Source organism: Lycorma delicatula, chromosome 4 (genome assembly GCF_047948215.1).
Source record: "Lycorma delicatula isolate Av1 chromosome 4, ASM4794821v1, whole genome shotgun sequence".
Classification (NCBI taxonomy): domain Eukaryota; kingdom Metazoa; phylum Arthropoda; class Insecta; order Hemiptera; family Fulgoridae; genus Lycorma; species Lycorma delicatula.
Window position 1 is genome coordinate 25,782,156 of NC_134458.1, and position 16,736 is coordinate 25,798,891.

Consider the following 16,736-nt stretch of genomic DNA (forward strand, 5'->3'; position numbering starts at 1 on the left):
AAATTTGTAGTGGAAATTACCTCTTACTTGCATACCAGTCAAACGGCGACTGTCTTGACACACAACTTGGACGCGTGCAACAAAAACATCAAACTAATCGTAAACATTGACAGTGTCAAAATAGGTCAATCCGTTTGAAAAAAAATGTGTTAACCTTAAAATAAGGTCAAGGTCACCATGAGGTGTTCCTCTCCAATCTGAGTACCTTTTATTTAGGTCATTTTTTTGTATTATTCATAGTTTATGAGAAAATTGCCTTAGTGATTAAAATGAAACACCAGTGTATATATATATATATATACAGTATGTTTATATATTTATATTTAAATTCTATTAAATAAACAACGTAGTACAGAATATTGATAAATGAGACAGCTTACCTTAATTTTTCATGAAAGTACTTTCATGGGATCCTGCATCCTCAGTCATGAGATTGAAACAATTTATTCTTTCTAATAACGGGAATTATTTCAATCATGACAGGGTGCAAAATCCTGCAGTACTTTCATGAAATATTACGTATGTCTTATCTCAATATTCTGTACTAAGTGGTTTCTTTTAATAGAATTTAACAGTACAGAGAAATAATATGAATCTTAAAAAGATTGATTTCAGTAAAGTAATGCATGTATATTATTGTTATATTGGGTTATATTTTTTCAAGGTCCGATCGGTCGCGAAATAAAAACCCGCGGAAAAATTTGATGAAGCTTTGCACATATGTGTTGCACAGCGTCTCTAGTATGGTCTTCAATCACGCTGCATCACTTCGTTTAGTTTTGAACACGCAGCTAGCACGTAAACATGTCTACAACAATAGCATCTCCCACCAAGTGTGAAGTGGTGGGAGATGCTATACTAGTCAACATACTAATCAAAATTATATTGTACGCAATATAGAAATTCAGACCTACACCCAAATAAGTCGATGAAAATTAGGTCACCTAACACGGGGAACGTAACCTCATTCCAGTCTATGTAGGAGCAGGGTACAAACCACGAACTCCCACCCAGTCACATTGTAGAGCGGGATTACCAAATCACAATCAGGTACTGCCACCGGCATAACAAAGCCATGCACCCAGGCACACGGGCTACCATACACTGGCAGCACAGCCAGCCCTGCCAATGGAAGCCCCACATCGAATCACAAACAAGAGTAATGGTGCATTACTGTATTGTTACCCGACCTTAATAATTGTGCAAAATTTCATCAATAGGCAATGTCAGAAAATTTGTTAAATAATTACACATGCACCCTTAATTTATCCTCGAAAGGAGATATATTTGAAAATGTAATGATGGAATATTGTATTGCCACCCGATCTTAGTACCTGTGCAGAATTTCATCAGTAAACATTATCATGATGTATGTTAAATTATTACACTGGCACACTTAATTTTCACTCGAAGGGGGAGAAGTTTACATTAGTAATCATTGAATATTGTGTTGTCACCCAACCTTAGTAACTGTGCAGAATTTCAATATGCAATGTCAGGAAGTATGCAATATTATTACACCTGCACCCTTAATTTACACCCGAATGCAGGGATGTGTAAAAAAGTGATGGTTGAATATTGTGTTGTCACCCTAGTAAGTGTGCAAAATTTTATCAATAAGCAATGTCCTTATGTTAAATTATTACATTTGCACTGTTTATTTACTCCTGTACAGTGGGTAATTTATAAAAGTAACGGTGTAATATTGTATTGTCACTACCTTAGTAACTTCAAAATTTCAGCTATAGGCAATGTCAGGAAGTATGTTAAATTGTAACACGTGCATCCTCCATTTTACCCCCATACATTGGGATGCTTGCAAATATTGTAGTGCAATATTATATTGTAACCCACCTACGTAACTTGCATAATTTCATAAATAGGCAATGTCAGGAAGTATTTTTACATATTACAGCCACAACCTTAATTCCATCCTTGATTTACTTCCGTACAGGATGTTTGCAAAAGGAATTTTGGAATATTGGATTGTCTCTCGATTTCAGTAACTGCAAAATTTCATCAATAGGCAATGTTAGGAAGTATATTACATTTCCACCCCTTACTTAACCCCCATATTATGTAATGTTTGCAAAAGTAGTGATAGAATATGTATTGTCACTCAACATTAATTAAAAACTGTGCACAATTTCACCAAAAGTCATTGTCATGAAGTATAAATTATTACACCTGCACTCTACATTTACTCATGTACAGGGGAATGTTGGCAAAACTAATGGTGTAATATAGTATTGTAACCCTACCTTAGTAACTTAGCAAAATTTCATCTGTAGGCAATATCAGGAAGTATGTTAAATTTTAACATCAACAATCTTCTTTTCCACTCTTGATATACTCACGTATGGGGTAATGATTGCAGTATTAGTGGTAGAATATTGTATTGTAACTTGATCTTAATAAGTGTGCAAAAATTCATCAATAGGCATTGTCAGGAAGTATTTTACATTAATTCACTGCTCCCTTAATTTACCCTGTTATGGGGGGATATTTGCAAATGCAATGGTGGAATATGAGATTGTCCATCCAATCTTAGTAACTGCAAAATTTCATGAATAGGCAGTATTTGAAAGTATGTTAAATTATTACATGTGCACCCTTATTTACTCTTGTACGGGGGAATGTTGGCAAAACTAATGGTGTAATATTTTATTGTCGCTCTACCTTACTAAATGTGCAAAGTTTTATCAATATGCAATGTATGCACGCCTACCCAGTCCCATAATGGAGGCTCGAGCGGGATTACCAAGTCACAATCGGGGACCGCCAGCGGTGGAAAGAAGTCATGCCCCCGATTGCACGGGCTACCATCCCCTGCCGCGCGGTCAGCCCCGCCAGCAGAAGCCCCACAACGAATCACAAACAGGAGTAATGTTCAGTACTGTTTTATCACCTGACCTTAATAAGTGTACAAAATTTCATCAATAGGCAATTTCAGGAAATATTTTAAATTATTACACATGCACCCTTAATTTATCCTTGTAAAAGGAAATATTTGATAAAGTAATGGTGGAATATGTATTGTCACTCGATCTTGGTAATACAAAATTTCATCAGTAAGCATTGTCAGGAGGGAAGTATGTTAAATTGCCACTTAATTAACACTTGTACAGGGGGAAGTTTTCAGAACTAATGGTTGAATGTTGTGTTGTCTGACCTTAGTAACTATGCAAAATTTTATCAATAAGCAATGTCAGGAAATATATGAAATTAATACACTTTCACCCTTAATTTACCCCTGTACTAGGGGATGTTTGCAAAAGTAATGGTTCAATATTGTATTGTCACTTGATCTTAGTAACTGTGCAGAATATCATCAATTGGCAATGTCGGGAATTGTTAAATTATTACACTTTCACCCTTCGTTAACAACTGTATGGAGGGATGTTTGCAAAAGTATTGGTGGATTTGTATTGTCACCTGACTTATTAACTGTACAATATTTCAGATATTAATATTACAGATAGCAATAGTAGTCAATACCCTTGAGTAAAAACATGTTGAGATAGACCAAAAAAATAGATGTAGTAATGATTCTTGTAAAGAAATAAAATGTTTGTAATATATAAATTTTCATACATTGTAATTTTCTATATTTAAGTACATTTACCACGTCCATAGCAAAATTTATATAGGAAAATATACTATTTATATTTATCTCTAACAATCCCAATAAAATTATGTTTGGTTCTTATAGAGATTTGCTTACGGTCGTTTTGAATGTATTGGTGCTCTACCTGACCTTGAAACTCATCACAGAGAAGGAGGTCATCGTTACTGTAGTAGCTCTATGTTAGAGCAACAAGGCTCTTCTACCGCATCCGCATGCGAAGCTATTTTCGAAATGGACACTGATGTTGATTGTGACGTGAAAATAACTACTGATGCTGAATCCAATGATTGTTACAGTGGTACCATTCCCCGTACCACTGATCGTCGGTATAGTGAAATGTCAACACGGAATGTCAGCCCTTGTTCTTCAGAAAGTGGTTCACCTGTTGTTACAGTAGCTGGCAGTCTTAAAGATGGTAATTGCATTTCAAGAGGTTTTATTATTCGTGATGATGAGAATAAGTTTGAATGAATCTATTGCACTGATTTAATATCAAACCAAAATATTAAAATTTGTCTGTAGGATTCAGATGTGTATTTTTGTCATTTTTTTTTATTTTTAATGAAAATTTTAGTATTTCATAAAAAAAATGATTTATTATGTATATTGGATTCATATTGTATGTTCTATGTATATGTTTTGTACAGCATCAAATATTGTTATATACATACAATATGGAAAAAATATAAAAATTACTTTTAATAAAAAATTAAATAAAAATTATGTATGTTCAGTGTCATTTTATCCTGTACAAATTATTTACTGAACCGTTAAACAACTAGAATCTATTGTTGAGAATGAAATTCCCAAAAGAAATTTTGAAGGAATTTCAGATTTCCCTGTGAAAAAAGTCTGGTAGGATGGAACAGCAAATATAATTTTTCATTTTGCATTTAAGTCAAATAATAAACATTTTCTTTTAATAATAATTTCTTTAAAGATATCAATAGCCTTAAAAGTAATACACAAAATATGAAGCAAGTTTAAATATACAAATAAATCAAATTCAGAATTTAATTTTAATGACATTGATTTATTAATAAATACATATGAAATTTTGATACATAGACCAGATTTTGAAAGTACTAAAACACAATTACAACTTGAACATAAACAGCCTGCTACCTGTATCACATCCTGTTAAACAGGAAAAAGTAAAATAGTAACAAAATAATTATGAGCTGCATTCAAACACAATATTTTTGTAAAAATAATTTACCTAAAAACTATTACACAATAAAATACTGAATAAGTGAAATATAAAAACTGGAATCTTTCTTCATCTTAAAATTGTAATGTTAATTTTATTAATAATCCTAAAATCTTATCTAATAATACATTCATTTACCTAAACCACATTTAATGCACTCATTTTTTTTAAAGATTGACTTAAATAAATATGTATACCAACAACTGAGCTCAACAGAGAAAAACAAGCAAAATATGAAATTTAATAAATGTCACAAAAGTAACAACAAAAATACTGCAACTGTTAACACTGATGCATCATCAATGTCTTAAGCTCCTCCTAAGAGGTTCGCATTAAAAGGCACCATACACACAGTAATCATCTCGTTATGTAATGAATCACCAGATAACAACATTGACACAAGCTTTATGAAGCTTTGATTACTCTGCGTATAGTATCCTAAAGACTGTCATAGGTCATGGAATACAACTAATTCAATATTATAACCAATATAAATGGTTATAATACCGAGTCACCTATGCTCCATAACATAGCATCAGTGAAGAACAATAAAGACCTATCTTCATTGGCGTGAACTATCTTGTAATACTACGTTAAAAGAGAATTTAAAGCAATTTATGTATGGAAACATTCATTTGAGTTAACAGTAATATCAATTCACAACATAAATTAGAAAGATACCTGGTTTAACAAATAAATAAAAAATTAAATAACACCAAACTAATTGAAACACAAACATTGATGGAAACATTAAATTATATCCTCTGATGGTCTGAGAGCAAAAATTATGCAAGACTATCAATCAAAGAATTTTAAGACTGAAAAACTCTTTCAAAAGAAATCAGATTAAGTAAAACTTCATCAACTCTAACTCCACCTAAAATAGCACACCAGTCGCAACTCACAGCTGAAGCACAGGCAGCATCCCCTACATTACAAACAGTATCTTTGAAATTTCTATAAATATTCCAACAATAAATATGTCTTCTGATTACAAAATGAAACATTGATTCTGTTGATGGCGAGGGAATGTTCCCCACTCCATAGCTCATTGAACTTTGGAGCTCAGATTAATGCTACAACATTAGTAGTATCAGCCGGTACCTTAATTTAATTTTAAACTTGCAAAATAAACAATAATCTACCATCCCATCACTGATCTTGCTAAAACTTTTAATTATTATTTTTTACTGTTGATAAGTTACCTTCTGAGGACCAACAACTACAAACTAACTGGTTTTCAGTATAACTATCAAGGATTGCCTTCAAAACATATGATAAATTTCTTTCCTTTGTATTATGATAAATTTCTTTTCTTTCCTTTTAAATTATAATAATAATTTATGTATTTTTATAATTTCTGATAATTTCCTTTACATAATAATACTTTTTTAATTTTATTCATCACGAAAGATTAAATTACTAAGAGAATATGATCTAACACATGTAGAAAAATGTATTGAATTTTGTTTTCATTTCTCCTAATTTGACAAATGCTTGTCAATTCATGAGGTGGAAAGCATATGGTAAAACAGGTTTTCTGATTATTTGTTATTACTCATTAATAACACGTTCGGCTCAAAACACCAAAGAGAAACTACCAAACTTTGATTTCTCTTAAACAATCAACAATTATTAAATTTAATTTTCTCAAACAATGAGTTCTTTACACTACATACTAAAAGAAAGAAAAACACAGAAAGTATCAAACTCCAATTTTGCATATCAAGCACAATATATGATCTGAACTATTCATTCCCAAAATGACATAAATTTTTAACATTAAATAAGTTAAATTTATACATGTAATAAACAATTATTAATACTGTCCTCTACACATGATTACAATAATCCCACTAAGCATTTTTTTGCAGGAATGCATTAAAAATAAACTAACTTAAAATCAGATAGTTTTAAAAAAATTTCAACTTCAACTTAAAATGTTCATTTTTATTAAACTTATCAAAATCATATATCATTTAATAATATTATTTTCTGATTTTTTTTAATTCAGTTGCATTTAAACAGAGAGAAAAAAGTTATTAGGATCAAAAATTTAACAAGTGTAAGTTAAAAAAGACTAACTTTTAGCCATAATAAATAATTAAATCATATAAAACTTTTAGCCATATATGATAAAATAATTTACAGAAAGATTAAAATCAAATTATATGTGACAAACTTCATACTAATAATTTAACAAACTAAAAAATTATTTCTTTCATGAGCAGAAAACAGAAAAAAACACACATCAACATTCATACATAAACATTTTTTATAGCTTCATGATCATAGCTTCTCACGTATAAGTACCAGTTTCATACCCATAGGTTAATGTTATTATAAAACAAATAACCACTAAGAAAATTTTCTTATAACAGAATCTGAAATTAAATCTGGTTCTGTTCATAAAAAGTTTTAAGTATTTTTAACTCAATATTTCAACCAATGTTTATTCTTGATGTTAAGTGAAAAAAAAATACTTCCATAAACTGTAAGAAAAATATTATATGAATACTGGGAAAAAAAAAAAACTGAAACTTTTCAAGATAGTCACTTTGAAAGATATGAAGAAAGGTCGTATTTAACCTCAGCATCCTTTAGATGCAGCTCCCTCAGGCTCTGGTTGAGCAGACCTTGTTACTTCTAAAGAAGTGAACACCTGAAACAATAAAATAAACATAATTTATAAAATTGAGAACTGATAATTGAAACATAAATGAATAAATAAACTATTTTCAGTTATTTATGTTCTAACATAAACGATTATTATTATAAAATACATTTAAATCTGCAAATAGCAAACCTGGTTTAATTTTAATCACTGTTTGCTCTTACTTTAACTTCACTGCTCTGCAGACAAACATATGCAAGACCACACTTTGACAATAGGAGTAACACGTGCATATCGAATGGTGTCAACAGAAGCTATTTTGGCGATAGCAGCTAGCTAATCCACCACTACAGTTACTGGTGGAGGAGGACAAAGCAAATAGAAGGGTAAAATGTCACATGAAGAGGGAGCTGCATGAGAAATGGCAGATGAGATGGGCAAGGTCCAATGGACCAGGAGGCTTAACCCACATATTAAGCCGTGGGTGAATAGAAAACATGGGGAACTATTTTAGGAGGTGATACAATTTCTGACGAGTCATGAAAGCTTCAATAGGTTTTTATTTGTGCAAAAAAGGCAATGACCTTGCTTGTCTACTGTGGATAGAGTGACACAGCACAGCACATGATTTTCCAGTGTGTTAGGTGGGAGGATATGAGATGAGAGGTGTATGATACAATAGGGAGAATGACACCTGACAACAAAGTGCAGTCCATGTTACATGTTAAAGGAAATTGTGTTACTATCAGTAATTTGTTAGTTAAAATAATGAGGAAAGCTGCAGAGGAGGTGGTGGTGGAGTGAGTTTTTGTGCAGTTCACTGAAATTGTGGTATCTAAAATGTGTTAAGAGCTAATAAAATGGAGATAAGTTCGGGTAAGAACTATACACCAAGGGAGCTGAGTTATACTGAAAGGTGGTCCAGTATGCATAAATTATGAATTTAATGTATAATGGCATTATTTGATTACACGTAAAAGAAATAGAAATAATTTTTTTTTATAGAAATAAATTAAACAAGTGAGTAATTTCAGTAACCAAAACATTTTTACCATCCTTTTTCTAGTTTTTACAGTAAAGGTGTTTTGCAACAAACATAAAATAACCTACTGATATGCAACTGCTATTTATGAATTAATCAGATTCACTCCAGTTCTTGTCTGAATGGTCTAACCATTGCAATAACAATTGTAGTAATCTAACCTCACTTGAATGAAAATAATCTGTTTTAAATACATAAAAATTAAATTATAGTCACTGAAAATATATCATAAGATTAATTAAATACGTGAAGTACATAAAATTATGTTTATAGTTAGCATTAAAAAGTTAAAAAAAAATCCTAAAAATTAAACAAAAAAATTTACCCAAGCAGGATAGGTTACTAAAATTTCTGCAAAATGTTAACTGCAACAGCTCTCATGAGTTTAGCGATGAGAAGGTTAATTTTCAGTTGGCTGGTTGCTTTCAGGTATTAGTAGAAGATTATCAAGTTAGTAAGTTTTTTATTAAAAGATAAAATTTATTTTAAATTTATGAAACATTTCCTAAGTATTAGCTAGATTTTGTTCTAAATCAAGTGTCACTGGAAGCACTGAGTGCTATGCCATTAGACCTGATGCAGGTAACTGAATTAAATTAAAAGGATATTTATTGTTTATGATATCCTCAGAGTGTAATGATCATTGTGTCATTGTGAAAAGCTGTTATTTTATGGAGAACTTATAGTTAGAGCAGTCTCATGTTCATATTTATTTTACTATTTGTGTATTAGACAAATACACAAGCTTAATAAAGACAATTTTAATCATACTTCATACACATCACAAATAAAATTTGTGTTAATATTAAAAATAGAATGTTTATTAGATGATTTTCCATATTGCATAAACCTAATTTATCCTTACTAATATTATAAATGTGAATGTGAGTTTGTTTGTTATGCTTTCACGCAGAAACTACTCAAACAATCATCATGAAACTTCGTACATATATACTCAAAGGTACTACGAAGGACATAGAACACTTTTTAGTAAAAAAAAAAAAAAAAACAATATTTTTTCGGGAGGGTAAAATATTTATATTGGTAGGTATGATTGCCCGACAAAACATTTGACCTAATTCAACGCCATCTGGTGTTCCAGTAAGTAAATGAAATAAAGTGCCAATCCAACACTGTAATACCGACGGTCAGGTCAAGTCACTATTCAATTGAGTATAGTGCTTCTGCTGTTTCGTTTTCTTCTATATTTATTGTTATTCTTCTGTCACTTCTAAGCAATACTAAAACTTTTCTAGTTTTTGAGGTTAGGTGCCTGTTTACTGTCTTACTTCTAACGCTATTTTCCGGTTTTAGTCTGTTTTTTTTCTAAAATGCCTCGGAAGCGCATATCTAACCTGTCCAGAGATTCATCACGGGCTCGGGCAGCAAAAGTTGCTCGAACTCAAAAAACTTCCGCTCACGCAGAACTAAGACGACAACAACAAGCGAGGCGACAATATGCTTTGACGGCTGGTGAAACAACTTCACAGAGACAAGAAAGGTTATATGAGTAAGCTGAATGCCAAGCTATCTTGAGAGCAGTTGAAACGCCAATTCAAACACAAATTCGTTTAGAAAGACAAGCTGAACAGCTGGCAGCTATAAGAGTGAGAGAAACTCCAGAACAATCGCAGGCGAAAAGAATCGTTCATGCAGAAATGCAAATCGCGTGCCGTCGAAAATTTAATACGTAACAATTGGTCTGTATTTAAATAATTCTGGATTTCCATATGATCCTTCACTTGAATACCATAAGCATTCTTTAATTGGTATTGGCTCAATGAATAGAAAATGTCAGCATTGCGATGCTTTGAAATGGAAAGATGAAACTGCTGAAATGTGCTGTTCCAGTGGTAAAGTTTTGCTTCCATTACTTGGTGAACCAGAGGAGCCTTTGAAAACTCTATATTTAAGTGTTAACAGATGAGTCGAAGCAATTATTAAGTAAAATTAGAAAGTATAACTCTTGCTTTCAAATGACATCCTTTGGAGTAGATAATGTGATAAGAATGCTCGGATTTTCACCAACTTTTACTGTACAAGGACAGATATATCATCAAATTGGATCACTTTTTCCAGCAGATAATGAACAGCATACATTTTTGCAGGTGTATTTTACGGGCGATGAAGAAAATGAAGTAAACCGTCGTTGTCAGTATATTGAAGGAGTCGAAAGAGATACAGTATTGAAAATTCAACGAATGTCACACAGCCACAATTTGTTGGTAAATACCTTTAAAAGTGCAATAGAAAACTGGCCTCCAGATAATTACATAGTGGTCATTCATGCTCATCGGACTCCATGTGGCGAACATGAGAGGCGTTATAATGCGCCGATGATCAATGAAGTTGCTGTTCCCAACAGCCAGTTCCCAATAAAAAAGTTTCCTGCATGAATCTTTACGCGTATCACATGATGCTTCGAGAGCACGACTTCAGTCTCTTTTCGCAGTCAAGGCAACTCTTTCATCAATTCTTGGTAGATATGTATATTAAAGTAGAGAGCGAACGCCTTCATTACATTTCTATAAACCAGATGAAATTACGAGCTGAAAATTACATTCATCTACAAGATGCGATTAGCGCAGATGGTAATATTAGATCTAACGACATAGGCAAGATTGTTATTCTGCCTTCTACTTTTGTGAACAGTCCCCATTATCTGCATGAATACACTCAAGACGCTTTCGCTTATGTTCGAACTTAAGGCAGGCCTGACCTCTTTGTAACTTTTACCTGTAATCCTTCGTGGCAGGATGTAACTGAAGAGCTAACGCCCAGGCAAAAAGCCACTGATCGACATGACAGTTGCTTGCGTATTTCATTTAAAGGTTCGGCGCAGGTAAAAGCTAGTTATTTTTATAATTTCTATAATGTTCAAGAAATCTAGTTTTAAAGATCTATTTGTTTTTCTTATATAAGAAAAACCAATCACAATCAATACATTTAATTTTATAAAATCCACAAAGATCGTTTATTTTAATATTATTATTTTTTAAATATTTTATTATGTGGTTATCGGTTTCTATGCTTGTTTAAATAATTTTTGTAAGGTTTAGTAATGTTTTCAATGATATTATTAGTGCATAAAAACTTATTTATATGTTTTCATTCTCTTGTGTCTTATTATGTATAGGTTATAAGGTAATTTTTTTGTTATTGTGTTTTAATTGTTGTTTCTTATAAATATTATTAATGTAGTACCATATCCATTTTCTACTGCTACATGTTTTACAATGTTTATTCCATTATTTAACTTTTTTTTGTTATTATGTGTGTATCTGATTGCTATATTAATCATATCGTATGTGCTAATTTTGAGACCAAGGGTAATTTGATTTTTTATGAATTGCTATATTATTAGATGTAGGTTTTTTATATACTGATGTTTCAAATCGGTTGTCCAGATTTATTTTCATATTGACAACTAAATAATTTAACATTCTATTGTTTAAATTTTCATTATAAGAATTTAATTTATTTAATATTATTAGATGTTCATTATTTAAGGTTATATATAATGAGAATATCATCAACATAATATATCTAAATTAAAATGTGATGCCATGCACTATTACTCAGAAAATACTGTAAATATATTTCTGATATAATTGCTGATAGTGGAAATCACACAGGTAAGGTATTTTTGTGTATAATAATTTTTATTAAATTAAAAATAGTTTATTGACATACTTTTCTTAAATGTTTATACTTAGAATTTAAATACAAATAGAAAATTATATAAATTGCAATACATACTTCTGCACAAGTTGGGTGAATTCCAACCAGTCCATCAAAGTCTGTCTTAGTTGCATTCATTTTAATTGCAAGGGCGAAACCTTGTGTAATTTCTCCAGCATTTGGACCAAGTATATGGAATCCAATTACTCTCATCTGTAATATTTAAGATTTGTATTAATAACAAGTAAACTTAACCTAATTTTGTATTTTAAGAACAAAATGAAATCAATGAAAACTTTAGATTTAGATAAACATAATACAAATAAATTAAAATGTAATTAACAGCAGAGAAGAAAAACAAATTAGTAATTAAATGTTTAAAAATAGAATAACTAAAATACATTATGCAGTACATAACAGATTACTACCTTATAATCCTTCCTAAGTTCTTTATAAGCAGTAGAATAAAAAATAATCATGTTTAATTACGTTCACACACTTACGTTCAAAACACTACATTGTTCTACATTTGTATTTCATTTTTAATCTTCCATGGTGGTCTATACTTTTTGTGGATCTGATACTGTAAAATTTAAATGATACAAAAAAGTAGCACAATAAGTTTACTTTCTTTGGTTTTCATTGGTGACTTTTCAATTAAATTTTAGTAATAAAATGAAGCTGTCTCATATATCAATAAAAACTGACTGAGAAATGAATGTGTCCTGTCTTCACATTTCTTTAGAGCAATCATGAAACAAATAGTTTGTTAACAAATAATACTTCATTAAATAACTTGTTAGCTTTTTAAACAACAAACACGTCAGGAAACATATAAAACAAACTAATATGAAAATAATAGCTTTTACTCAGTGGATCAACAATACTCCAGTAAAACTATCCCTACATGTCTGCTTTTAATTTCCTACCACCCACACAAATACTAAATTTTTACTATATTGATTACAGTGTCATCAAAATCCATGAGCCTTGGAATGTAAGTCAACAGCATGACACTAGTGTTCTCATAACCGTTTAACAACTAGATATATTCAGGTAAATTTTCTTTTTAATACAAAATTGATCAATAAGATAAAAATGCCATATAATCTTCTAATTAGCCACGAGACTGATAACATTTTATAATCTCACCTTTTCAGATTTTAGACAAACAAGTTTTGCATAGCACTGATCTATATCTCTCCCTTGAATTAACCATTCTAAAGGGTCATAACGGCTATGAAAAGCATCAACATTTTCTTCACCAAATTTCGCCTTAGCAGCTTCTTCTGAATAACCGCAGCATCCATATTCTAATGGTGTGAATACTGTAGTAGCTATGGTTTCATAATCCATGATAGTTCCTTTACCATACATCCTCTGAAAAAAACAGTACACAATAAATTACAGAAGTAAATTAAAACATAGTTCTAACTTTATAAGTAAATACAAAAAATGATAATAAAATAATGTAATCATAATTCATGGGTAATACAATGGATTTCTCAACTTTATGAATTCTGCTTAACTAAGATTCTCACAACTTTATACAGTCTCAGCATCTAATATAACTACAAAAATAAGATCATTTTCTAAAAAAGAATTTCTTCATTATTTTCTTTACAATTAAAAATAAATAATGCAAGAGGATATAAATAAGATATACAGGATATAAATTACTATATAATGAAGCAAACACAATTTATATACACACAATTCCTGATCAATTTTGTAGAGTAATCGGAATTACAGTGGTAATTTATTTTTAATTTACCTACCTACAAACATAATAATCATTAAATAAAATGTAATATAAACAGTTTTAAAAAAAAACCACAAACAGTAGAACTGTATTTTTAATATTTAATAGAAAGATAGTACAGTTAATATGTTACATTTTTATTTGTGGCAGCTACAAGCTACCATATCGGAGAGGTATCTGTTGAGAGCCAGACTAAGGAATGATTCCTGAAAGAGGGCAGCAGCTCTTTCAGTAGTTGTTAAGGGCGTAAGTCAGGATGACTTAAACGGCCATATCATCACTCAGTCCTCTGAGTACTGCGCAGCTGAAAGCAATGGAAAACTACAGCTGCTTTTTTTCCAAGAAAATGTAGCTCTCTGCATTTTCATATAGCAATGATGTCTTCCTTGGTAAAACATTCCGGAGGTAAACTAGTCCCCCGTTCGAATCTCCGGGTGAGGACTACTAAGGAAGGAGTCACTAGAAAATTAAAAAATAACATTCTACGAGTCAGAGTGTGGAATGTTAGAAGTTTAAAAAAGGTTGGTAGGTTAGAAAATTTAAAGAGGGAAATGGATAGGATAAATGTAGATGTAGTAGGAATTAGTGAGGTTCGGTGGGAAGAGGAAAACGACTTTTGGTCAGGTGATTTTAGAATAATTAACTCAGCTTCAAATAATGGGCAGGCAGGAGTAGGTTTCATAATGAACAAGAAGATAGGGAAGAGAGAAAAGTATTTCAAAATGCATAGCGATAAGAATCATTGTAATAAGGATAAAATCAAAACCTAAACAGACGATTGTTAACGTCTATATGCCTACAAGCGCCCATGATGATGATGAGGTAGAATGCGTATACAAAGAGATTGATGAAGCAATTAAACACAGGAAATGAATATTTAATAATAGTTGGAGATTGGAATGCAAGCATTGGAAAAGGCAAGGAAGGAAATATAGTGGGTGAATACGGGCTGGGCAAAAGGAATGAAAGAGGGAACCGACTTATAGAGTTTTGCACGAAGTATAATTCAGTAATTACCAACATCCAGTTTAAAAATCATAATAGAAGAATATACACTTGGAAAAAGCCAGGCGATACTGCAAGGTATCAGACAGATTATATCATGGTTAAGCAAAGATTTAGAAATCAACTCGTTGACTGCAAAACTTACCCTGGGGAGCAGACATTGATAGCGACCATAATTTGGTGACAATGAAATGTAGATTGGGGTTTAAAAACCTGAAGAAAAGGTGTCAGATGAATCGGTGGAATTTAGAGAAGCTTGAGGAAGAGGAGGTAAAGAAGATTTTTGAGGAGGACATCGCAAGAGGTCTGAGTAAAAAAGATAAGGTAGAAAATGTAGAAGAAGAATGGGAGAATGTTAAGAAGGAAATTCTTAAATCAGCAGAAGCAAACTTAGGCGGAACAAAGAGAACTGGTAGAAAACCTTGGGTTTCCGACGATATATTGCAGCTGATGGATGAACGTAGAAAATATAAGAATGCTAATGAAGAAAGAAAAGGAACTATCACAATTAAGAAATACTATAAACAGAAAGTGCAAACTGGCGAAAGAAAAGTGGATTAAAGAAAAGTGTTCAGAAGTGGAAAGAGAAATGAACATTGGTAAAATAGACGGAACATACAGGAAAGTTAAGGAAACTTTTGGGGTACATAAATTAAAATCCACTAATGTGTTAAACAAAGATGGTACACCGATTTATAATACAAAGGTAAAATCGATAGGTGGGTGGAATATATTGAAGAGTTATACGGAGGAAATGAATTAGAAAATGGTGTTATAGAGGAAGAAGAAGAAGAAGAAGTTGAAGAGGATGAAATGGGAGAAACAATACTGATATCTGAATTTAAGAGAGCATTAAAAGATTTGAATGGCATAAAGGCTCCTGGAATAGACGGAATACCTGTAGAATTACTGTGCAGTGCAGGTGAGGAAGTGATTGATAGATTATACAAACTGGTGTGTAATATTTATAAAAAAGGGGAAGTTCCGTCAGACTTCAAAAAAAGTGTTATAGTCATGATACCAAAGAAAGCAGGAGCAGATATATGTGAAGAATACAGAACAATTAGTTTAACTAGTCATGCATCAAAAATCTTAACTAGAATTCTATACAGAAGAGAGGAGAGTGGAAGAAGTGTTAGGAGAAGAGAAAGAAGGAATTGCTTCAGATTAATAGTAGAAGGAAGAATAAAGAAAAATAAACTATTACACTTGGCATTTATACACCTAGAAAAGGCATTCGATAACATAGACTGGAATAAAATGTTCAGCATTTAAAAAAAATTAGGGTTCAAGTACAGAGATAGAAGAACAATTGCTAACATTTACAGGAACCAAACAGCAACAGTAATAATTGAAGAACATAAGAAAGAAGCCGTAATAAAAAAGGGAGTCCAACAAGGATGTTCCCTATCCCATTACTTTTTAATCTTTACATAGAACTAGCAGTTAATGATGTCAAAGAACAATTTAGATCCGGAGTAACAGTACAAGGTGAGCAGATAAAGATGTTACGATTTGCTGATGATATAATAATTCTAGCTGAGAGTAAAAAAGATTTAGAAGAAACAATGAATGGCATGGATGAAGTCCTAAAAAAGTACTACCACGTGAAAATAAACAAGAACAAAGCAAAAGGAATGAAATGTAGTAGAAATCATGTAGATGAACCACTACATATAAAAATAGGAAGAGAAAAGATTACAGAGGTAAAAGAATTTTGTTATTTGGGAAGTAGAATTCCTAAAGATGGATGAAGCAGAAGTGATATAAAATGCCGAATTGCACAGGCGAAAC

The 16,736-nt window shown here is 31.6% G+C and overlaps 2 protein-coding genes across 14 annotated transcripts in view; one reads left to right on the top strand and one right to left on the bottom strand.

The window, feature by feature from the left end:
• Positions 1 to 4,344, top strand: part of LOC142323199 (inositol hexakisphosphate and diphosphoinositol-pentakisphosphate kinase 2-like) — a 330,980-nt gene extending 326,636 nt beyond the window's left edge. For all 10 annotated transcript variants that reach the window (XM_075362529.1, XM_075362537.1, XM_075362533.1 and 7 more), the window contains one exon: positions 3,713 to 4,344. In XM_075362529.1, the coding sequence (XP_075218644.1) occupies positions 3,713 to 4,099 (387 nt within the window). In that variant the 3' untranslated portion in view covers positions 4,100 to 4,344. The remainder of the gene's footprint in view (positions 1 to 3,712) is intronic.
• A 296-nt stretch (positions 4,345 to 4,640) lies between these two features.
• Positions 4,641 to 16,736, bottom strand: part of LOC142323200 (thioredoxin reductase 1, cytoplasmic-like) — a 76,543-nt gene continuing 64,447 nt past the window's right edge. For all 4 annotated transcript variants that reach the window (XM_075362539.1, XM_075362540.1, XM_075362542.1 and 1 more), the window contains 3 exons: positions 13,328 to 13,555; positions 12,254 to 12,388; positions 4,641 to 7,500 (listed from right to left, as the gene is read on the bottom strand). In XM_075362539.1, the coding sequence (XP_075218654.1) occupies positions 7,429 to 7,500; positions 12,254 to 12,388; positions 13,328 to 13,555 (435 nt within the window). In that variant the 3' untranslated portion in view covers positions 4,641 to 7,428. The remainder of the gene's footprint in view (positions 7,501 to 12,253; positions 12,389 to 13,327; positions 13,556 to 16,736) is intronic.